The sequence below is a fragment of the Pygocentrus nattereri genome, chromosome 17 (genome assembly GCF_015220715.1).
Source record: "Pygocentrus nattereri isolate fPygNat1 chromosome 17, fPygNat1.pri, whole genome shotgun sequence".
Taxonomy (NCBI): domain Eukaryota; kingdom Metazoa; phylum Chordata; class Actinopteri; order Characiformes; family Serrasalmidae; genus Pygocentrus; species Pygocentrus nattereri.
In genome coordinates, this window is record NC_051227.1 from 28,216,077 (window position 1) to 28,241,792 (window position 25,716).

At 41.0% G+C, this 25,716-nt stretch overlaps 1 protein-coding gene across 5 annotated transcripts in view; it reads right to left on the minus strand.

Moving 5' to 3' along the window:
• Positions 1–25,716, minus strand: part of ece2b (endothelin converting enzyme 2b) — a 56,551-nt gene that overhangs the window by 25,059 nt on the left and 5,776 nt on the right. For 2 of the 5 annotated variants that reach the window (XM_017696764.2, XM_017696763.2), the window contains exon 3: positions 1,651–1,737. In XM_017696764.2, coding sequence (XP_017552253.1) covers positions 1,651–1,737 — 87 coding nt within the window. Of the gene's footprint in view, positions 1–1,650; positions 1,738–6,087; positions 6,107–7,506; positions 7,629–16,506; positions 16,654–25,716 lie in introns of those variants that run through there. The other 3 variants (XM_017696761.2, XM_017696762.2, XM_017696765.2) reach the window with 3 other exon arrangements.

Genomic DNA, 25,716 nt, shown 5'->3' on the forward strand with positions numbered 1-25,716 from the left:
TTTATATATACACACAGCAACTGATTTTCTCTATCATGGCTGTTGAGCGATCGTGTACTGCGGCCTGCTGTATTGTATTGTTCGTCTGATCTCTGAAAGCATCTGTAGGCTTTGATGTGTTTGTACGTTTGCTGTGTTTGATCAGACTGGCTGTTCTGGTTTCACCTTGTAAGGAGTGAGACAACCAGTGCACACCTAAAAGAATCTTTCTGTCACAGAGTTCATGTTGTATAGTTATATGTGGTACATCAGTAATATGTGAGTTTCAGTGCATTAAGCAAACTACACAGCATATCTGTATGTATTCATGCATCACTATAAACATCAGAGCTGAAACTTAAAAGCAGTGCCAAAGTCTGAACTACCCCCGCAACTGTACTGTAAACTTCAAATACACTAGACAACACACAACAGCACATTATAAGGCAATGCAGTGGTGACACTTTATTTTGAGTGGCCCTTTTTAGATGATACAAACACTCAATACATATCAAAAACATATGAAGGTTTGGATTAGGTTTTGGTCAGAGGTTAAGGTCAGGGTTATGGTTCGATTTTGCGTAAAGTTGGGTAAGGTTTGGTTTTACCTAATGGAAGTAACACATTACTTACATTAAATAGATGTATTGTTAATGTATCAACAGTGCATCTTCAAGATATTTACTTAATATATTCAGATGCTTCACTACTGCTACATGTTAATCTATTAAGGGTTTATTAATCAACTACAAAGGACCACTCTAAATTAAGTGTTACCAATGTAGTTTTTGCATATGCATATGTATATTGTACAAAAAAACAACAAAAAAACAATCTCAATTTTTGGTGATTTTTATATTTCTACATCAAAATACATAAACATGATGACAATTCTTTGCAAATGGATGAAAATGCTATGATGAATGGACTGCTAGAAATGCTCTGAAATCACTTGAAATCAAATCTCTTTTTGTCTCCTTCTTTTACTGGTTATTATTTTAGAGGTACTTGTTTTTTCTTTGGACAGCAATGTTAACAGTCTAAATCTAGGCATGCTTTGAAGAGACCAGAGCAGCAAACGCAGAGTGTAATTCAAAACCTGAAGGAGCGTGCTTATTAGCTTAAGCAACAAAAAATTTAACGGGCTGGCTAGGTGACTTACCTTGGGCAAACAGGATGAAAGAGGTTCAGTATTAAGAGTGAGTGAACACCATGTCTGTTCCCAATAAAATAAAGACACACGGTGCTGCCCACCATGTGTAGTATGTGGTTTCTGTTCACAACTGTTTCTGCTTTCATGATGAGTAACGAGTTTCTTCTTTTCCCAGGATTATTTGTGTCACTGAGTCTAATAATTTGCAGAAGTGGAAATTAACCCTAAATCAACAACAGACTTGTGATAGCCAGCGAGTACTCATTTACCGTCATAATGAACACATGATGCTTCCACATTTAGTGTCAATGATTTATACACCAACAAAGGCAAGAACATGTTGTCTACGGCAATACATCAGTCTACTGACTTATAAATGAAGGCTCCAGTAAGTCCCTGCCTCTGCTGTATGAACTTCAAAGAACAATGCAAACCCACTCATTCCTTCCAGGTGAAATCAAAGGGATATTATCTATGACTTTCTTGATGACCTGTAACCTACAACCACATACACTAACCTCCACACTGTCAGGAGAGATGGCTCCATCAGCTGGAATGTCCGCCCCCTCTTCCTCCTCAAAGGTTGCACGCTTGTAGTTGGACATCTGAGGAGAGAGGGACAATGAGCAAGATCAGTGATGCTCTATGCATTAGTGCTCAATTAAGATAAATAGTTTTAAGGGGTTATTTGTGCAACAAGTGATTGAGAGGCATTTTATACACAAATGTGGGCACTTTACAATATATCCAACACACAATAACACAATCAGAATACTAACCAACAATTTAATCTCTAACAGCAGGAAATGTACATAATAAGCACTGTAAGTTTAATGTGCTTTCTATTGTATTGGAAACTGGTGAATACTCCTGACTTGAAACATCATCATTTGGCGGCAGCTTCTCATATAATGTAACAGTCTATTTTACTTACGGATGAGTTCCTTCAAGCTGCCGGCTCGAGATCAGCAGGCTAAGCAACGCACAAAGTGTTTGCTGTTTTATTATTATGAAAGCAGCTGTTTTCCAAAAGCTAGACAATGGTCTAGGTGGGATGCATTTCGAGACTGCTATGTCATCGAAGGCTGTTCCAAACAGTAGGATCCTTCAAATAGAGCTGAGTAATGTGGTCTGTATTCTGACAGTTTTTGAGGATGCTGACAGTGTGTTCTTCTCACCCAGATGAAGCAAACTACATGTCATTTTAAAAGACCAGAAATATTTCTAGTAAAATATAAAGTACATTATATTAGACTGAATACAGGAGGTGATATGCACCTGCTTTCAGGGAGCTGAACAGCTTTCAGCTTGCAGGACAGCATTTAATTATAATACAAACAAATGAATATGTTATCGGCAACAACACATCATTCACATCCATGTTTTGCTTGTCAGCTTACTATCATTTGCATCAGCAGTATTGTCTCCATCAAATTTCAGAAGCTGGCTCCTTTGTGACAAAGTGACAAAATGTCCTTGGTAGACCATTCTGTTTTGCAAAACAAATGAAGACTCATCTCTCTCGGCTGAATCCTAGCTACCGAAATGCAGCAAAGGACACTCATTCATTCACACTCATCTGACCTCATCTAGACGGTCCTCATTTTTGCTCTCAACATGAGAAGGGATAAAAAGACATTTGTGGACTGTGTGGGGGACCCTGAGGACCAGGCTGGTAAACAAGTGATTTAGAAGAGCATTCATGTGGATTTACCTTCATCACTATTTATTTTGGGGAGATTTTCTCCTATACTTGTGTTTTCAGGGGCAAAAATATTGAATATGGAAGGTTATATGACAGACTATTACAACGCCACAGGAGAGATGATTGTTAAATGAACCAGGATAGACTATTTAAATCCTATTCTTAGACTAGGTCAGTGCAGACACAGAGAGTAAGGCCTGCTAATGGAAAATCTGGTGTTATTCCTTTCTCACTTCTCACACACAAATGCGCACACACACATAGTTGAAGTGTGTAATCTGCTCCTCGGGGCAGAACTTGTGCAGAGTCAGTGTCAGTGTTTTTTTTTCCCTTATCAGAGCTCCAGAGAATGTTAAATTGTAAATGCCTGTGTTCTCCTTGGCCAGTTAACCCTGTCAGACTAAACAGAGGACCACCAGAGAACCAATCAAAAATCCTACTGTTTATTCTAGTGTCTCAGGATAAACACATACACACTCCCACACATACCTCCAACGTTTCCATACTTAAAACTTACCCTCTTGCTCAATGCCTTCACATACCATCTCCTGTTAAAAGCATTCTCCACTCACAGAAAAGTGATTCCATTAAGGCCTCTGTAGAACTGAGCGCGTGTGAGAGTCTGTGAGTGTCTGTGTTTGCCTGTTCTCTCTTCTAGCCCAAGAGTGTTTAGGACTGATGACTAGCAATGCCTGCCTCACCTGTGCTGTAAAAAGTTGGGTTTCATCTTCATGCATGTTCAAGGGCACATATCATGGAAAACCTTACAGATCAATAATAATGCCAAAATTAATACTAATTATAATGGTAACAAGTTGGTAATAAAATGATACCTGATGTGAGATGCAGAAACAAGACGGAAAGAAGCAAGTTTACATCTTAAATTACAGTAAAACTAATTGGTATTAGAGTTACAGATCTAATACCAATTAGTTTTACAGTAATTTATAGCCTAACTGTCCATACATCATACTGCAACTGACCATTTAAAGACATAAGAGTGAGTCAGTATTTTACAGCTCTGATAATATGCAATTTTAGCAGAATCACTGCATTGTTTTTAAAAACTCTAATATAAAATCCTATGATTTAAAACAATCTGACTGACATTGATAAAGCAGATAATTAGGTGGTAAGAGCTGAACATCTTATACGTATACTTTTTTTAAATCTACAATGACTAATTATTTCGTAATACCTGAAAAATGTATATATAATGTATGGGTAATTATAAATGTAAATACCAACTCTTAACCACTACAATAACCTACTCATTATTTATTAACAATTATCAAATTAGCATGTCATTTTAGGGCAGTACAACTTACCGTTACCTTATCACTTTATCAACAACTTGTTAGCACTACAATTACAAACTGAAAAATTTGTCTGTAATCCCTAAGTTGTTACCATTATTTTACCATTGCATTACTAACTTGTTACTACTATGATTAACTTATTATTTAGTAACAACCAAAAAAATATTTTTGAGCTTAGTACAACTTCTTACCATATTACCATATATTACCCTCTTATTACTAATGTGTAAAGTGCTAACTCCTTGCTTTTTTTAATGAATAAGTTTGATATTAAAGTTTCAAAATGTATTGTTCACTCAGTTGTTACAGTCCATATACCAAAACCAAACTGTAAAATCAGTCCAATTTGAATTCATAGTTTTTGTCAAGTCACAAAAGTTAACATATTTACATCTCTTCTGCCTACAGCAGTTTAGCCCCACCCCAGGCCCAGTGTCAGGCCACTGGGCCCCATTAGAAAATCACCATATCTGTCTAAACTACATTTGTACAGGCTACTATAGCAGCAGACGGCAAAAAAAAAACGTGAAACTAAGTTTTGTGAGGGCTGTCACTGCTGGCTGTGTGCAGCCAATATAAAATGCTACATGAATTAAGGGTGTGCTCAGATAGAGGACTGTCAAAACACCATTATGCTACAACAGGACAAAGATTCTGTGGGTGCTGCTCCCTCTGAGTATTTTGACCACAGTGGTTAAATTTTTTTACCCCATGTATTGCTGTGGATTGAGTTGAAAAATGTCCAGTTTAAACCCATATGCCCCACATGCCATGTGTCACTTTTTAGAAGATAACCATTGAGAAAGAGGGCAGGTAAAATTGAACCAGAGAGCACATACGCAGCTGTACAACAGTTTTGCTCACATCTCTGACTTAAAAATTAAGCTTAAAGATAAACATGTATTAACTGACAAATGTATCATCCTGTATATTACTATATCTAAGGTTTGCTAACAGATCTTGATCTTGCTAGGTGACTAGTTTTACCTAAATATATAATATTGTTTCGCTCTGCTTGCTGGCAGTTCAACAAACTTGCTAGCGTTGCTAATGTTCACATGGGCCGAATTGGAAAAAATGAAACCTGCTGGTTTTTTAAGCGCAAGAGGTGCTACGTTCTTTAGTCTATGTATTTAGCATGACGTGTGATATGGTGTGAAACTTCCTGCCCACAAAGATCTGCTCATTTCCTTCTCTGCTTTGCAAAACTTGTGTTATGGATCAGATGCTCTGTACTGGCTGAATTTTAGAGACGCATTGAATATCGTGGGTGGATTTTCTAAATGGGTAGACGTTTAGCAATCTGCTGTATGTGCCTCTTCTGTTGATTTTCTCCAATTCACTCCTGATAATATGTGGCTCCATTGCTTTTTTGTTGTTTTTACAGCGCATGGATACTCTGCAATGCCCATAGCTCTCAACTGTCCACATGAGACCCTGCCACACTCAAACTTCAACGCACGGGGCATCATTGGCTAAAACATGCAATCTCAGTGGCTTAAAAGCCTAAGTTTACACTTTTCAAGGACCTCACAAATATTTACAGGGCATTACAGAAATTCTCATTTTCCAGGTGTTTTCCATGACTGCTAAGCTACGCTGTAAATTTCCAGGTTTTCCAGCACATGTGGGAACTCTGGCTTTTTGGATGAGGCGCAGTACAGGGCAGCCAGTCAGAACAGAGGCCATTTTTATATACCAGTCTTAAAGGAACACAGTCTGTTCAATACAATTTAAATAAAAGATAAAGAAAGGGTGGAAAAGGCTCATGTAAAATTTACTGACTGAGGTCCTTTAGCATCTAAAACAGTCTGGTTATTTAAGCCACAACTAATACCAATAATATTTTCAGTTTACAATCATTCTTTTTTCACAGAATATTTACAACAGAAAACATCACACACAAGATCCACGACTCTGCTCTTACTTACCATTCAAAGAAATTAGCCTGCGCCCATGAGAGTAAAACAAAAAGCAGAAGTGTCAACTTTCTGCTGTCTGACACTGCATGTAGTGGCTGGAGCAAACCAAATACCAACAAAACGGGGGGGTGGGGGTAGAGACTCAGTATATGTCAGTGTCATGACCCATTAATAATATAGCACAGGCTCTGAGAGCAGAACAGTAGAGCACACTTCCTCAAAAGACACTTCCCTCTTGTCATCTAGAAACAGTTGAGCACAGACACGAAGGTAAAAGCAGAGAGAAGAAAGATAATGGGAAAGAGAGTGGGAGAGATGATCGCGTGAACTGTAGCGAAAACATCACATCATTGAACAGCTAATGCGATACAATGCTGAGGCCCAAGGCTTTAACTTGTATTGAGTATTGACTACTTGTGAGAGAAGCTGCAGAATCTGTTAACAACAGCTGGCTGACACACTGAAAGAGGCAACCTCAATTTTTTTTTTTCAGGCAAAACCAATTTACTCTCTCGGTCTCTCTCTGACGCATTTCCTCTCATTTTGTCTCCCTCTGCACCTCTTTATCTTTGTTTATTTCTTTCTCTCTTTCCTCATTCACTCCTTTTCAGTCCAGCTCCCCTCCCCATCTCCCTCTCTCTCTCGCTGAGTCTTGAGATAGTGAGTAAGATAGAGAAATGGGGGAAGAGAGAACGCTTGTGTGATTCAATAATCGGTTCCTGTTTTGTAAACATATCTGCCGAAAGAGACTTTCCAAGACTCCCCCTCACATTTGCTGAATTACCTTGCAAAAGGTCAAAAAGCAGCAAACCAAACCCTTCATGGAACCAAGTAAGCCCTTGTCTCTCTCCCAATACTCCTCTCATTGACCTTCTCTCTCTCTCGCTCACTCACTCCCTTCATTCATGGCCCTCCCTACTGCTATTGCATTCTCATCCCAGCATTGCACTTTGAGGGTTTAAACAAACGATTCACTGAAGAATCAAATTTAAACAGTTACCACAAATGTAGTTAACTGGTCAAGACATGTTCAGCACCTGACATTTGCTTGTTTAGTTTTGTGCTGGAGCTACAAGGTTAACAAGCAGTGAAGGTCGATGTCATCCAAAATTTCACTGGCCTCATTTTTAACCATTCCATTACATTTTGGTTGTTATAAGTCACTTTTAGATATTCTATACTACTATACTACAAATGTGCATTGATATTAGAAAATGTAGCATGGCATGTGCTACCCCGGGCTCAAAGGGGACACTGGAGGCAGGATTTAGGCTTGCAGCAGCCATTACTTTAATTCACAGAACACAAAAACAAACAAACCCAGCTGGCAACTTGGCCGCCTGGGTCGAACGTGAGGTGTTGTGAGGCGGCCTCGCTGCGTAACCGGGGGCGGGGCCCAGGCAACAGAGCACAGGACTCGCTCCTTACTCTGGTGTCTCTCGTGGTCGGCACAAGTGTCCTCGTCCTCCTCCTCCCGCTGTCACTCTCGTGACTCGTGTCCATCTGGGGAGCTGAGGTGTGTCGCCGCTGAATGGTCGGGCCCCGCCTTCCTGCTGCCTCTCGCGGCCATCATCATCGGGGCCCGGGGGGCAGGCGCATGCCACAGAATCATATCAGTATTAGAAGATAATTGCTTTAAAAAATTGCAGTATCGAAAATGTTTAGATTCAGCTGATATTTTAAACTCACATTAGATGAAGCATTTATTGTACTGTGAAATGGCATATTGTTCAGGCAACGTGGGCTACCGTGCTAAAATTCTCTTGCATTAAATTGTACTGCATTTGTAAGCCTACAGAGCTAAAGGCTACATTTCTCCACAATGCTAATTCAACTGAATTTAGTCCCAACTTGTGCACTTGTTTCTGTGTGAGTGAATGTTCAGGTGTCAGCGTCAGCATCTATGGATGACCCATGCATCAACCCATAATTCCCATATTGGAATTATGCAAGCATGTCTTGACCAGCTGACTACATTCAAGCTAAGGCAAAAATTGTAAGAGTTTTTGGTAAACCATTCTTTTAATAGAGGCTTATTTGGAAGGACTGGTACGTTATGCTTCTAACCATGGACTCAGAAGATCTTTAATATGAAGATTTACTCTGCCGTTGCTGACAGTCTTCAGCTTTTTGGACCAGATCTGAGAGAAAGTTTAGTAAGTGTGAATGGCAATGAGAGGACATTTTTAATGTGTGAGATGTAATAAAAATACTCTTGGCTGGCAAATAAATTCTATTCCTAGACAAATGCTTAAACACGTAGCTCTGTCACAGTGCCTTTACACACGCACACAATTCTCTCACAGCAGCCTCACAATCTCAGAAAGAAAACAGTGGAGATCATGCAGAAGTGACCTAATGGTGGCCTGAGGTTGCTGTGCTGATTTGCAGTCACTGCCAGACTCCAATACTGAGAGCCCTCTTCACACACTCTCTATTTTTTTGCATTTATGAATCAGTAAGTATGCATGTTTCTATGCCTGCTTGTTGAAGAAGTGAGAGAGGTGCACAGTGGGTGAGAGAGAGAGATGAACAGTGGGAGGAAGAGAGAGGGAGAGAGAGAGAGAGAGAGAGAGAGACACACAGAGGGAGAAAGAGAGAGAGAGTGAGACAGACACGCACACAGAGGGGAGATATATTTGGCTCCATAACTGCTTGCTTCAAGGGCAAACAGCAGCACGTTGTCAAGTATGCACAGAAAATCAACAGCTGAACCCTCTCCTTATAGGATACTGTGTACAAACCCTTGAGAAATATGCACATCAGCAAGACTGCCACCAAACCGTCCCACTCAGGACAACCAACTAGCTCCAGAAACTCCATCAAAGTCCTTATAATTCAGTCAAAAGCAGCAGGTACCTGAACTGGGCTGTATCTTTGGTGAAATTCCTGGATTTTGTCTGCTGGATCGCCTGTCTTTCTCAGGCTTGTGGTGGAACCCAGCTTAGACATGGTCCATGTGATCGCTTGTCATTTGTGCAGCAACTCTCTTGACCTCCTTCCATCCCTGCATCTCTTAAAACCGTGGAATGTATTTTTGATAGGCGGGGCCAAGCATCAGGCCCAACCCCCCGCGCACAAGCACACCCCACCACCACCAACCACTTACACACACAATGCTTATTGAATTTATTTAAAATAGTTTTTTTTCATGTTTTAACTGAAATTACAAGTGATAATTATAATCATAATGCATTGGATTATTAATGGGCAGTATGGCCAATTAAAATGTTTTTTAAACCACTTCAGATGCTAAAGTAACCCTATTTATGTAAATTACCATTGGCTTACTATTCTTTAATGTCCCTTCACAAGAACTGTGTTTAAACAACTGAAGTCAAGCTGAAGCATTTTATTGTGCAAAAATAGAGCTAAATGTTGTTTCTCATCTGAATCTCAAGTCATTTAATATATTCATCCCATTCACCCTACCGTCAGACACTGCTGGAATTTGGCAAATATTTTAAGTCATCAGTTGCAGCTGGGAAACTGCTGAGAAATTGCGAAGGACCTGAGACCGTGACGCTGTTTGATGCAGCTAACTAAGGGAGGTAGCGTCATAGGCAGTGTGAGAGAAAAGCGCAATAAACAAACTGGCCAACCCCAAGAGACTAGCTGTTCCTTTTATATTTATTATTTATTATATTTGTCTGCTCCCTTGACATCAAACTGGACCTCAGACTGTAAGTGACAACACAGCTGGAGATGGCTGTTGCTGAAACATCCCTGACTAATCTTAGAGTGTTTTACAATATTTATATGCTGCGTTATCTGCACTTTTTTGTGGCATACCAGTATAAATATTATGACAAAACTCATACCTTAAGAAGAATTTCAACCAGTATGAACTGCCCACTTCTATGCTAAATGTTATAAAGTGGTGTAAGTGTGTTTATATATATATATATATATATATATATATATATATATATATATATATATACACACGCAGAATTGATTTGGATATTGTACAGTGAAAGGCTGTCCAAAATCTACGGTCCATGCTTAAAACCACAAAACAGAAATAACGCACTGGACAAACACAGCACACTCTGCAAACTTACAGACTGGACATGGTGCACTTGCACTTCCAACAATATGTAAATAGTTTACACTGTGAACAGCTTTGTGCATACTCTGTCCTAATACATTTTCTCTTATCTCTCTTTGTGAAACTTCTGACTCTGCTAAGCAGCATCAAATGTGCCAAACTGGATTTTGGGTGGGAACTAACAACGTTGACTGTGAGATCTGCAAGCTGTTGAAAAGAGAAGAGGTTTCCTTTAGAGCACTCACACTCTCTCCCTCCCTCTCTCTCTCTCTCACTCTTCTTCTCTCTCTAAGCGCACTCCCTGTGGTTGCCACAGCAACAAAAAGCCCCCCCATCCCAGTCACGTGAACCAGGCTGTCACAAATTAAAGCAATGTGTTCGTCGTCCTTTTACAGGCTGCCCAATGGACTAGAGGCTGGGCTAACAGCTGTGGACAGGCCTATCGGGGGCCTGTGGAGTGGGGAGAGGGGGGTGATGACAGTGGAAAGGTTCCATGGGGTCACTAGTGTGGCAAGTGAAAAAAGCATGTACCCCCGTTACGGGAAGGGGCAACCGCGAGACTTAAAACTGCGTCAGAGAAGCATAAACAATAAACAGACGACGAGCTCTGGAGCACCGCAAGCAGTCCGGAGTTAATAACAGTGAGAGAGACACACACACACACACACAGAGACACACTTCCCAGCACATGTGGGTCTGTAATGAGCCACAATTATAATTCATAAAGGTCCATTTGAGGCTCTGACGTCAATGGGCCCACGTCAGCAAGAGGCTGAAAGCAACGGGAAGGAATAGCGAAGGCCCTTGAAAGATCTGCTGAAGCACATTTAACGGCATGTATGGATCATTTCGCCGCAACGGCTCTTGCAGATCAAATGGAGGAATTACTGCAAATGCATATCCCCCCTAAGCACATTCATAATGACACTTTCAAAGAGAGGGAAAGTGTGCACCTCTAGGTGATGAAAGCACTAACTGATTGAGACAGCAAGTCTATGAACCATACCAGAAAAGTGATATATAGGAAATAAATTTCAAGATGTTCTATTTTGGTGAGGCAAATTTTGGCAAATTCCTTTGATCAATAAATAACTGATGTTTCTCAGCAATTAACGATTAACTGGCAAACCTAAAATCTAACACATGACTGTACAAAACATCAATAATAAAAAGGATGGTTCCACTTATGAAATCTTATGAGTTTGTAGCCACTGTAAAATATGCACACTTATGAGTGCACATCAACTGAAATCAGCATCAATGCCCCAGGATATTAAAATACTTCCTTACATAGAGCATGAATGCAGTACCTTAACATATATGGCATTTAGCGTTGAGTACTGAAAGGTGAGGTGCGTATATGCGTGTATATGAGGTAAACAGCATGCGAGTACACAGCCTGGATCAATATTAAACAATTAATAATACTATTATTAACTAATAACTATAAAAGGATGGACTACTGACAGTTCTATATTCTGAAGTTCTAACATTATAGAACTTATAACTATATATATATAAATTCGCTAATTTTCAGTATGCTTACACTCACTCACACAGAAACATCCTGAAAGGATGTACCAGAGGTTAAGTGACCTTCCTTCATCTCTAGATAAAGGGAGCAGAAGTTCCTCTATTTGTACAGGCATGCCTGACACACTCTCTCTCACACATAAACCTTCTAGAAAGACACTCTGGTGGGCCAAAAGCAGGCTGAGAAAAATCTCATAAATTGGCTGACAACATGGATGCTTAATTAGGTTCTATATTCTGAAGTTCTAATGTTATATTGCAGATAACCTTTATGTAATCCGTTAATCATTACAAGTCCAAGCAAAAACGTACATAAAAATACATAAATGCATGACCAAGTTCAGCTTTGGCTCAGTAGCTCTTGAAAGCTGCCACTCTTTAGCATATCCTGTAAATTTGCATTTCCTCAAGCCGCCGTACTTCTCACTTTCTTATGGAGAACATGTACTGAATTGTTGTACGTCTTACCAGATCTGAATGCTTGTATGTGGTTAACTGTGGTATTTGTGAAATCATCATCTTTGAAAAGTGTCTTCTTCCTATTTTAGCTGCATGCTTCAATTTTAGTGAAGCTATTTAATGGAACCAGTTGTGTATTGTCTATATTCATAAATGTTCCTCAACTTGATAAATCAATGATACATCTGTCTATTTAAATAGGAACTGTGGTTTATTAGAAGTAAATTAAAATGAAACTGACAATTTTGAACTGACAGTATCGGTGGAACACGTGTTCATTTACTGGTTTAGGGTTAATCTGTTAATCAATCCCTATTCCTTGATATATTTGAAACTAGAGTGGGCAATATGACAATATGCATCATTATCATAAGCCACTTTACGTAATAACGTGCTGTTCTAAGCATACTGTTGTTATCACTACTTAAAGAACACTGACCAACTGCATGTCTCATTACAAAGAGAAAGTAATCCTGTTTAACTAGATTTAGTGCACTAGACTATATGACATCTTAAATAAAATCATTCTATCAATGGTTTTTGACTGTATTTTTCATGTGGTACTTTTTTGTCCATTTCAGTTGAAAAACTAAATATTGTGTATCAAGAAATTGTCAAAGTTAGGGCGGAGCAATAAGGCAAAAACATCATGATATTTAAAGGTGTTTTCGCAATACATGATATGTATTATTATATTCTGACTAGTAGTACCAAATTTACATTCATTTCCATAGGGGGAGCCATGTTGTGCGTAAGATTACATTGTGTATATACACATAGGCAATTTCTAAAGAGACAGGGAAGGAGAAACAAACAGAGTGAAGCAGACTGTTAGAGAGAAAAAGAGAGAGCGTGAAAGAGGGAGAGCCTTGCCTTGCAAGGGGAAGGGAGAGGTTTTCCCAAGTTCCAGGAGTGGTACGGAACTTTCTCAGCGTAGACTGCAATTGTTTGAAGCGGTTTCCTGAGGAGTGTTTTTAAAGGGAAGCAGTATGGTGGGGGCAGCCTGGCATAGACCAACCTCTGCCCCAAAGTGTTACAAATACCCTGAACTCCAACCCCCCAAAAACCACCTACGCAGCCCCACAGCCACCTCACACACAGACAGAGGCCCAGATAAACCCTCATATGGTTAAACAGAAGCAGCCAATGCATGAAGCTGCTCTCAGAGGAGCTCGTCCATGCCACCGCCACAAAGCCTGCTTTCAGCATGAAGGCACAGGGTGACCAGAATACTGAACAACAGAGTGTGCGAGAAAGACAGAGAGATCCAGAGAGAGAGGTACAAGTATGCTTCAATTAGAAATACATTCTACAAGCATCTCCCCTGGGATTCTAGAGTGCAGCAACAAAGAAAACTGCCTTGAGAGAAGAGCAAGCCGGATCATATATGAGCTGGAGAGAGAACGACGCGTTTCGAAACTTTTACAATGATCACATGCTATATCAAACTCATATTTCAACAAAGCAAAGAACATTTAGTTTTCCATTAGTTTTAATGGGGCCTTTAAATCTCCTACTTTCCTTCTTGATATGCATGTAAACGGCCTATTTTCAATTGTGCTATTTCTATTTTTTCTTTTCTTTTCAATTGCTCTGGCAGAAATGTAGACTACATCATGCCAATAAAGCACTGCTGACATCCTTGTAGCTCCAGTCCCCTCAGAGAAGGTGCTTAGACGCTACGACGCCAGGAGTCATGGGCGAGGTCCAAGTCCAAGTACAAAATAATCACTCACGCACACAGACACACACACTTGCCCACGCACACAGACACACATCCACCTACTGTATGTAGGCCTAACATCTGCACCTTGTCAAACTAATAGTCTCAAAACTAAAATAATCCTTAGATGGGCCCCCATAAATCTCCTTTACTTCCTCAGCACACTTCCGAATACACAAACATCCATACAAATGACATCCACACAAAAAGGAAATGAGCAGTCCTTAACATCCAGCTGCTCATCTCTGGCTGCTAGCTCAGAGCAGCCAGAGAAGCTCAGAGTTCCAAGTCTTTCCACGTTTTCCCATGCTGACACTCACTCACACAGAAACATCTTGAAAGGATGTACCAGAGGTGAAGTGACCTTCCTTCATCTCTAGATAAAGGGAGCAGAAGTTCCTCTATTTGTGCAGGCATGCCTAACACAAGTATAACACGCTCTCTCGCACACATAAACTGCCTAGAAAGACATCAGTCTGCTCTGGTGGGCCAAAAGCAGGCTGGGAAAAATCTCATAAATTGGCTGACAACATGGATGCTTAATTAGGCCAAAGCTTCCTTCTGAACAGACCTACATCACAGCCCGATACTGAGCACCAAAACGAGCACTTTCATTTAATCTAGTTGCGAGTTCAAGTCTGCAACTGCTCCCCAAATTCTGGTGGCAGATTACAATTAGTGGTTTTCCTCTCCATCATGATTATGTTTTAAAAAGCTTAAATGGCAAAACTAGCTCAGCTCTGTTACAGCTTTTAGGTTATGTTTCAGAACAGCTAGACAGAGACAGAAAGGAGGGTATGTGAATAAGAAAGAAAACAAAGGAAAAGAAGGTACTTTAACCAGGTGAGGCTGAGGAATAACACCCATTGGGAAAAAAGGTCCACTCACTCCATCACAAAATATTAAAAGATTTATTTAGTCAAAAACATTTAATTTTGACACATAGTTATGAGCTTTTTCAGAAAAATGAGGCCTGAACTTGTGTTTTTAAAAGGACCGAAACTGTGAAAAAAACTTTGATGTAGCATGTAAACAATGAGTGCATTTATGTGCACTCAATAATCCAATCATAATCGGATTCCTGCAGTTAAAGTGATACTTTTTTAATCCCACAACTGGGGAAATTCCACCTCTGCATTTAACCCATCCATGAAGTGAAACACCACATACACACTAGTGAATACACACACACTAGGGGGCAGTGAGCACACTTGCCCAGAGCGGTGGGCAGCCCTACCCATGGCGCCCGGGGAGCAGTTGGGGGTTAGGTGTCTTGCTCAAGGACACCTCAGTCAAGGATTGTCGGTGCTGGGGATCAAACTGGGAACCTTCCGGTCACAGGGCCAGTTCCCTAACCTCCAGCCCATGACTGCCCCCTTTACATGAACATTCAAATGGTCATGTAAACACCATAATCTGATCTAGAAATCTGAGAAAGAGAGCTGGATTTTAGCTCAGCAGTCAGATTTCTCTGTGCATGTAAACTCTTACTCTGATTTTGGATTAGTAAGTGCATGTAAACACACTCACTGTTGAAATCTTCAAAAGTACTGTTCAGTACAGTTCAGGGGCCATGTTGGAAAGCAGCCCATTTTAAATGAAGTCCCATTTTAAATGAAGTGCTTTTGCAATGTCCCAAAAACCAACACATACACATTTATCCACCATCAGGTAAGGTTCAGCCACACCTATTTACACCTATGTTATAAAGAGTGTTTCTGCCCTGACTGCTTTTTAAATGTGGCACAACACAGGGCAGCCAAACAGAACAGAGATCATTTACATATATCAGTCTTAAAAGAGACATTAACAGAAACAGCCAGCTTAATTCTAAGGCATGAAGAGAGGTTGGAGTGGACATGTAAAAATGAACTGTGATGCAGATGTCAAAATTGGAAGGAAAATAAATAAAAATGTAGATTATGGCCTCTTTAACTTAATAAACTGTTTAGTATTGCTTTGCGAGAGTGAGCACTGAACCTTTCATCCTATTCGCAAGATCAAAACACTACGACAGAAAAAACAAAGACAGACACAGAGTGACACAGAATGTGAATTCAGAGAGAAAAGTGCTGGCCTGAGCGCGCAGTGGTGACACAAAAAGGAAGTCGGGGTTCAGCAATCTCCCTTTCCTCTTTTCTTCAATTCATGACCTCTCTCCTCGCCCCTACAATCAGCCCCACTCTCACGCTCACACATTCACTACTGCGCTAAGCCCAACAACCTGGCTGTCTAGAACTGATCCACACATACGGCATCTACACGTCTTAACTCATACACACAGCACGAACATGGGGGTATGCCTTAAAGGAGAACACTGCAGCCAAAGCAGAAGACAGATAACTGCAGCCAAGAGGAAAGTCTGTTCAGCAGGAGAAGAGGTGAGGAACATTGCTACTGGACAATACTACATTTTGGGCTTAGATTATGCATTAAAATCTAATGTTCTTGCTGCTGAGTAGTCAGCTCTCTCACTACAGCCTGCACAACCCACTTTAGATCCCACTCTGCAACTGCCTAGTTCTGTAGAGGTGGGGGGGACACTGCAACTGTCAACAGCAGTCCCCCGACCGCAAAATGCACACAAATGCAACGCTTTCGCTCACTAATGAGAGCACAGAGAGGAGCAGAGAGAAAACACAGCCCGACATTGGACACCTACCTTACACAGATAGAGCGCCCTGCGCATTAAAAAGCCGCAACAATACACACTGCTGCTGAGTCTTCCTGCTGGTGGCCAGAGAGAGAGAGAGAGAGAAACAGTAAACATGCAGCCCCAGAGAGAGGAGAGAGAGAAAGAGTGAGCGTGCGAGGGAGGGAGGGAGAGTGGGAGGGAGAGAGAGAGAGGGAGGGAAGGCAGGGGAAGAAAAAGAATGCAAGAGAGGAACAGCACAAATAAATATCATAGGATAAAGGGGAGACAGAGGGGAGATAGAAAAGAGGGAGCAAGACAGATATATACAGTGAAAGAGAAAGACAGATGGAAAGAGACAGTAAGAGACTCAAGGTGAGAGAAGACTGAGAAGGAACAAAGAAATAGAAAGAGAGACTGAGAGAGTGAGAGAGACCAAGAGACAATGAAAGATGGAAAGACACAAAGAGACACAAAAAAGAGAGAGATAACGAGTGTGATAGAGAGCGAGCATCAGAAAGAGACACACACACAGAGGTAAAAAAAGAGAGAGAAAAGAAACAGAAAGTGAGGAAGACAGAAAAAGAGTCAGAGGCAGATGGAAGAGACAGCAAGTGTGTGTGTGTGTGTGTGTGTGTGTGTGTGTGTGTGTGTGTGTGTGTGTGTGTGTGTATGTGCTCTAATAGAAGTGATCGGCAAAAAGTGTAAGTGGAACATTTCAGCCCAAGAAGAGAGAGGGGAGAGGGAAGAGGGGAGAGGGAGGCTGGGTTGTTTTTGGCAAGCTCCAATCTGAGAGCATTATGATAATAAAGAACAGAAAGTTCCAAAAGAAGGAGCCACCCATCTTTCTCCTGAGCTGCTAAGAGGCATAAGAGCACATGTGTGTGTGTTCTCTGCTACAGCTCTCCTGTTTCTTCAAATGATCTCAGAGAAACCTTCTCGTGCTGCCTCAGTGTGGGACCCACAGCGCATAAATACATGCCTCCCGCACAGTGAGCGTCTTTCACAATCACCCTCGGCCTCCACCATTCATAAAGACCTCATTCAGCCGGCCTGCGCTGAGGGCAGTACCGCGCCGTAGCCAGCAGAGGGCCGCGCCAAACAGACCGGCGTACTGTTTTGGTACAAAGGGCCATTCTGCTCCGCGCTGACAGGCCAATGTGTCCTAATGCAGTTAGCCACTCGGATGCACTTCACACAAGCACTCTGCCCTGTAAACCAACAGGCCCACCAAACAAAAGCCCCCAGAGCGTGCCCCTTTTGTTATGTAAACATTACATAAGGGACATCAGCCCATTGCAGCAGGGTCAGTTAAAACTAGTCTCACTGTCAGACTCACAGACCCATGTGGTCTATGTGACACAGACACCGGTCACACACGCAGTGTTTCAGGCAGACGAGCGACAAAAAGAGACATTTGTTTACAATCCCGTGCAAGTACAATGATCCTCATCTTCACACCGGCCTCTGTGCTCATTATCATCCATACCCTCACAGCAGAGAAAAAGAGACAGAGGTGTAGAGAGGAAAAAAAACAAAGAAAAGAGGACAGAGAGATGCAGAGGGAAACGGGGGAAGAGAGTAGAACAAGAAAAGACAGAGTGAGAAGAGAAAGGAACAAAAAGTTACAACATTAGGGGCGCAACGTTCATTCAGCTTAGTCAACTAAGATCGACGACCAAATTAGTTGGCAACTAATTTAACAATCGATTAGTTGGTGACGTCATTACGCGTCTTTCTCGCACTCACTGGGGAGGTTTTGAACGGAGAGTTGACAAAAGCTCGATGTCAGCCTCAGCAACAGAATCCTCAAAATGTGGGAGCACTTCACGCCAAACTCAGAAAATGTTGCCAGTTGTGCCGAGCTTAGCTGGCACGGGACCACAGGTCCTCCATGCTGGAGCATCGGAAGAAGAAACGTCGGCTTAGCGGACTAATTATTAATATCGTAAGATATGCCGCGTCCCAAATCGCATACAAGCTCACTAAAAAGTGTGTAAAAATATACCGTTGGAAGTGAAGTACAGAAGTGTGTGGTGGGACGTGGCAGAAGCTATGCTAGCCAGCTAGTGAGCTAGCGTTAATGTTAAACTCCGGCCTACTTCATGTTGTGAGCCGAGCTGTAACATTTTCCATTTTGAAATACATGTTCTCCGGAATCGTCAATAGAGTTGGAACAGAGAAGCAAGTAACTGTTGTTCACAGCGATACCGTTTACAGTTTTAGACACTGCGTCGTTGTGGTAACGGCGTGGCTGCCGGTGCGTGTAAATTTGTCCTTTATCCGCGGACGTTTGGTTCCACTCGCACACAGGAGGTAGTTCTCAGTGAACGTAGAGGGCAGCTGGACGAATGGTTACCGCTGAAAGGAAATGATTACAAAAATCGTTCAAACTGAACTGTTCATGTAGAACAAGTTTGCCACAAACATTCTCCACTTTCCCTCAGAACGCGTCTTCCCTGCAGAGCTCAATATGTGCACAGACGCTGCCTTTCCTGCGTTTCAGTAACGACCTGTGATTGTAGAATTTAGTTTTAGCAGAGTGTCGTGACGTCATTATCTGAATAATCGATTATTCGTTTCAATAATCCATAGATTATTAGACTATCAAAATAGTCGTTTGTTGCAGCCCTAGTCAACATAGAGAGAGAGAGAGAGAGAAAGAGAGAGAGAGAGAGAAACAACACAGTGGGAACAGAGTCAGAAGGACAAAGATAAAGAGAGATTGAGAGACAGAAGACAAAAATGGAGAGAAAGAAATAGGAGATATGGACAGAGAACGATAGAGTGAGGGAGAAAAACAAAGGGAGAGCGAGAGAGAGGACACACTTTCTCTAGAGAGGCAGAATGATGTCACTCTTTGGGCACCAAGGTTACCATGCTCTGTGCACATGGCAAGGGAAAGGAAGGAGGGAGGAACTGATGGAAGAGAGAGGGAAGGAAGGAAGAAAGAGAGGAAAAAATACAGCAGAGGGAGAACAAAAGTTGGAGGATGACAGAGTTTCTCCATCTTTAAAGGCCACAAAGAAGATCAAAGAGAGATATAATTGGGAGTATCTATAGTGTTTTAGCTCGTTTTCTCAGCTGAGGATTAGAGCAGCAAGCAATGACCAGCTTCACAGATGTAATCTCTTTAAATGTTCTCCCTCTTTTCCTCTTTCCTCCTCCGTTCTGTGAAAAGAACAATGTCATGGCACCTTTTGTGCAAATGAATTATACAAGTTCCTAAAGCAAGTCCTCATTTCGCCTTCTGCTACCTCCTGCCCCGCACACGCACACACAGGTCCACGTGCACAATGAGGACTGTCAACAGTGCATTGATCAGGGACTGAATACAGATAGCGCCATTAACACTGAGCAGGCTTTTACAAAAACAAACAATCCCTCAATGTATTATTTGTACAGTATGTTTTTCAGGGGAGGTGGGGTAATTTTACTACTGGGCATCTAATGGTTATGACCAATTTGTGTTGGATAAGAAGCCTCTGTATAAATTATTGGAGTGGCTACACAATTAACACATGTAATACGTTCAAAATGGATGGATGGATGGATGTTCACAATTAGAAAGCATTCAATTTAATTCTAATATTGTTAACCTGTCTTAAGTAAATGCAGTGTGTCATTAGCAATGTTCTAAGCTTGGGAACATTCAACAAATTTTTTCTGTCATTTTACATGTTTTATTGTAAAGGTTAACCTAGATATGGAGTTCTATTATAAAACGATGTATGTAAAATAACATTGGGCTAAATGTCTAGATACAGTTAAAAAACAAATAAATAAAAACTGTGGTTAAAAACTGCCACAGTCTCCTAGCTGGATTAATGGTTACAAACTAGGCTTTCAAAAAGAAAGATCCCAAGCCTGGGCCACTGAGGAGTGAAACAGCCACAGTATCTCATATTGAGAAAATCTATAAAACCCAGTACTAACCGAAATGAAGAAAAATACCACAATGAGCACTGAGCCTTACTGTGCTGTGACAAAAACAAAAAAACAGGCTAAATGTGTTCAGACAAAAATGTCCTCACAAAATAAGCAATACTTTGTTACTTTTTAGTGTTTATTGCATTGCATTATATTATAAAATCAAGCACAATCGACAGACTACATTGATTATTGTATTATATTTATTTGCACTTTAAGTGATGTGGACAGTAAACTTGTGAGCCGGGAAAGCTTTGGTGGTCGGTTGTGTGGGCAAAGAATCTTTGTTTTAATCTTAGCTGTTGTACACTTGATGTGGACTACTCCATACACAAGAGGTATCCTCAAAAACTCCTTTTCCTCAGGATATAAATGAACATTATGGCAATGTGGTTGCAGGTTTTCACCTGATGAAATGTTTGAAGACTAAGACTGGCTCAGTCAGGTGTACTTCAGTTTGTCTGGAATGAAAATTTGCTGCCACACCGGTCCTTCATGGATAAGATTGGACACACCTGTTTTATAAGTATCATTCCAAAGAAACCTTGTTGGCATCTTTGTTTGTAAGAGTGTATGTATCCAAATATGTGGAAAGTGGAGGTGGTGAGGTGGCTGCTGCTGCACCCTCCGATTTCCTTGTTGTTTAAATGCCACTACAGAAAAACAAATTTCAAGACTAAAATAATTCTAGCCTAGGAAAGACATATATGTCTGCTTGTTTCAGACAGACTATTTTAAATTTCATTTTTTTGCAGTTTAATATGTTTGATTTATATATTGTTGCTTATAAAAAATCTCCATATTTTCAATTTGTATTTTTTTTACATCATTTGAAAACCGCCCTTTGAGCAATCTTTTACATTATGTGGATCTTTTGTGATGAAAAGTCCAATAGAATTGCTCCAAAACCACTTGGAATGAAATCTCTATGTTAACCTTCACAGATAGTAAAGAACAGTAACCTGTGAAGTTAGAGTTTTAGAGATTCTTGTGTTTCTTTGGATGTTGACGATACAGCCATGTCCAGTTCAGGGTACCGCTGCATTTTAATGATGGCGAGCTGAACTGCTGGCTGCTTTGACCTTGTTTACACTGAGTAAGACAAGTGTAACAGCGTTTATGATCAGTATGTGTTCAATTCTAGCTGTCCTGATCCTGAGGTAGTTGAGCACACTGAGCCTGTTTGCACTTTACAATAATGTTTTGTGACTGGATCGTACACTATATGGCCAAAGGTATGTGGACACCCCTGGAATTCAGGTGTTTTGGCCACAATTACTGCTAACTGGTGAATAAAATCAAGCACATGGCCATGCAATCTCCATACATAAACACCTGCAGTAGAATGGGCTTCACTGAAGAGCTCAGCGACTTTATCAAATATGTGAATATCAAAGGATGTCGCTTTTGCCTTTCTGCTGTGCAAGATTTGCTCCAGCCAACTGAAAGTGTTATCATTGTAAAAACTGAAGCATCAAAGCAGCAGACTGCACAAACTCAGGGAGCAGGGACGCCAAATGCTAAAGTGTGTAAAAATAATCTTACCTCTGTTGCATCACTCACTACAAAGTTCCACACCACCTTTGGAAGCAACATCAATACAAGAACTCTATGTTTCGAGCTCCATGAAATGGGTTTGGATCACTATGCATAATACTATGCATAGTGCTTGAGTGTCTCTGGAGTAGTGTAAAGCACATCACCATTGGAGCAGTGGAAACACGTTCTTTGGAATGATGAATCTTGTTTCTCTCTCTGGCAGTCTGATGGACGTATCTGGGTTTGGTGGAGGCCAAGAGAACACTACCTACTAGAATGCATAGTTCCAACAGTAAAGTTTGGTGGAGGAGGGATAATGGTCTGGGGACATTTTTCAGGGTTTAGGCCAGGCTCCTTAGGCCAGTGAAGGGTGATGTTAATGTTACAGCATACATGAACAATTTCCTGTTTCAGCATGACTGTGCCCTGAGCACAAAGTGAGTTCCATATAGACATGGTTTGACAAGTTTGGTGTGAAAGAACTTCAGTGGCCAGCACAGAGCCCTGACCTCAGCCCCAATGAACACCCTTAGGACGCACTGGAACATCAATCGTGAGTCAGTCTTTCTCGTCTAACATCAGTGTCTGATCTCACAAATGCTCCTTTGAATGAATGGGCACAAATTCCCACACACACTCTAAACTCTTGTGGAATGTTTTCCCAGAAGAGTGTGGAGGCTGTTAAAGCTGAAAGGGGGGGGGGGGGGGGGGGGGGGGGGTAGCTCCAAATTAATGCCCATAATTTTAGAATGGGATGTCCAAGAAGCTCATTTGGGTGTGATGGTCAGGTGTCCATATACTGTATCTGGGTACACTTTGGCTGGATTCCATTTACACGTTTCATGGAAATGTATCCCCAGTGTGACCAAATGAGATCCGATTGTACTTTTCCTGCAGTAAATGCACATCAACACACACATCTTTTCCCTTTTATGTTTGCTTCCTTTACAACATGAGCAGACTAGCTCAGCTTGTAGCGTTGATCGGTCCGGAGTACAAGAAGACTGTTGTTTTGGGGATGATTTCACCCTTGTGTATTTTGGACACGTTCCTGCTCATATAATTGTATATGGATAATGAAAACGCATTTCATTTACACTCATGTTAAACATGGTCAAGGTCAGCCTCGACCACATCTGAATGCGTTTTGAATGATCTGCTCACAATGTCTCTTAAGAGGGTTCTCACCCAGCTTTTCAGGCGTACAAGTGAAAGGTGAACATGATCCGATCACCAAAAACATGTTACAAGGTACACAAGGTATTCATTGGTTCTTGTGATCAAATCTGTGTGTGTAGTTCAGTCAGCTTAAGTACATTTACAGTCTAATGTCATACGCACTCCATCCAGAACATTTGACATATCACTGTCTCCTCTCATTAACAGGTCAGTCAAGTGTTCAAATGTACGCTTATGAATATGAAAGTTAAAGAAAGAAACTGCTGTCCGAGTAAGACAGTACACAGATTTCCCACCACTCCTTGCTGTGATTTTAATCCATTTTTTTCAACTGTGCTTCAGTGGTGGGTGCTAAGCAAAACAAGCATAAATCTCTGTCTTTTCTTTCTCTGAAAGAAGCTTAAAGTGCCTGGAGCGTTCTCACCATGTTTACAAAATGTTTTATAAGAGATTACACACAGCACAGCCTGTACACACTCCACCTACTCTGCTCTGGCACCAAGCCAGCCTGATTTAAAAATTTAAATAATTTTAAAAATTAGTAATTTTTCACAGGCAAGGAAGATCTGATCAATAATGTGATTTTGCGAGTTCAGACCATGCCTTCAACATGTGGTGGTAGCATGAGGAGAGCCTGATTGAGGGAGGGTGGGGAGAACGTGGGCTGGAGTTCTGGGAAGCTTCTGTCTGCTAGAAGGCCAGATTCCCCCCTCGTAGCTGTAGGTGGGCTGATGTAGGACTGAGGAACGAAGAGCAGATGGGGTGGTGGTGAGGACTGCGAACACTTCGTCATGGGAATGGAAGGTGAGGATGTGGATTAATAGGGCACTGGATTGGAAGAACGAGGGGTTTCAGCCATGCTCCTTTTAGTACTCACTGTCTCTGCCCTTTGCCTTTATTACAGCTTCCATTCTTTTCTTGACTTGATTTCAGTGTTTCAAAAAATCTGCAGGGATACAGTTCCACACCTCCAGTCAGTTCAGTCTCAGAAGTTGGTTGCATTTTCTGCTTCTTAAGTAATTCCAAACATATTCAGTGCTGTTGAGGTCTATATTCTGAGGAGACAAATCCAATTGTTCTAAGCGAACCAGCCGCTTCTTTTAGTTGATCTACAAATTCTTTTATTTATTTATTTATTTTCTTTTCTTAGTAACTGCTTCTTGGCAGCCAAATATCCTTTCAGACCCAGCGCTGAATTGTCTTCTCATAAGGAATGGGTGAGTGGAGCTTGATGTTAACCTTTCGTTCAAAGATGAAAGCTTTAAATACTGTTTATCTAATGGTGACATGCACAGGTCTTGCTCAGTTGTTAGAAGTCGCATAATACTATATCATAATATATATATATATATATATATATATATATATATATATATATATATATTTTTTTTTTTTTTTTTTTTTTTTTTTTTTTTCCAGTTATTTTACTTTGACTGTCCTCTTCCTTATTCATGTGGATTATTTTACATCTAATCTCCTCAAAAATGTCTTCAGAAAATTTCATAGTCTGTACTCATTGGCCACTTTGACTGGAAATCAAATAAATTAAGCTGTACCCTGATTTATTCTTTCGGCAGTGCACTCTGTGTGTGTGTTTGTGTTTTCTGGTTGACTGCTTCACTATCAAGATGGAAAGGAGAGAGAGCAGAGGGTATTCTCTCTCTCTCTCCTCATTACTTTCTCTCCTTCTCCCAGTGTGTCAACCTCCTTCTCTCTCTCTCTTTCTCTCTCTCAGTTGCTGCAGTGCAGAGTTGGCAGAATGCTAAACATCCAAAGATGCTTAAAGGAACACCAAAAGCTAATGTGGGGAAGTGTCAGAACAGATTGAAGGATGAATTGACTGGGGAAAGGGGGAAAGATGGGGTGCTGCAGAGTGAAAGGGAATTGAGAAATGGTCCTGCATTCTAGAGGTGACAAAACAAATGGCTCTAAAGAAAGTATAAGTTTAAGTAGAGTGTGGTGACACAAATTGAAATGGAAAATATATAAAGGTTCTTCTTACACCAAGTTCACCTTTCAGCAGACCTTAAAACAATCCTCTTTCAGCCAGACCAGTACTGAGACAAATGCTAAGAGCATGCCTGTCTCACGTACACCGTTCCTTCACTTCGGTGTGCATACATAAATGATGCAGTGTGTCTGCTTGGTACATTATTGAAGGCCTGTGTGGGTTTATGTAGTTCTCTCTTTCCCTCAAGACTAATTTGAGCAGTTTATCTAATAAAGGAACGTGCATTACAGTCGATCACTACAGACAATAATTTCCCTGGACAAAAAAACTGCTGGCATACTTGCAATACAAGCTAGTGGACAAGTGTTCATGGGCTTTCTGTTTTTTACTGGGAAACAGGGAAAAGTGCCATAATGGTTTTCCATACACTACAGATGCAGATGATGGAGTATTCCTTTAATGTCCATAACAGGCTACAGAATAGCGCTGTGGTACTGGACAACAAAAGGTGTCAGCACCTGTGCGGAGAGGCTAGGAAAGACGGCCATGTGCCATTTAAGATATAACATCAGGATGCTTCAAGACATCATCACAATACACAGTGGCCGTCATTCAGCAAAGCTGTGTAGAAACAAGCACAG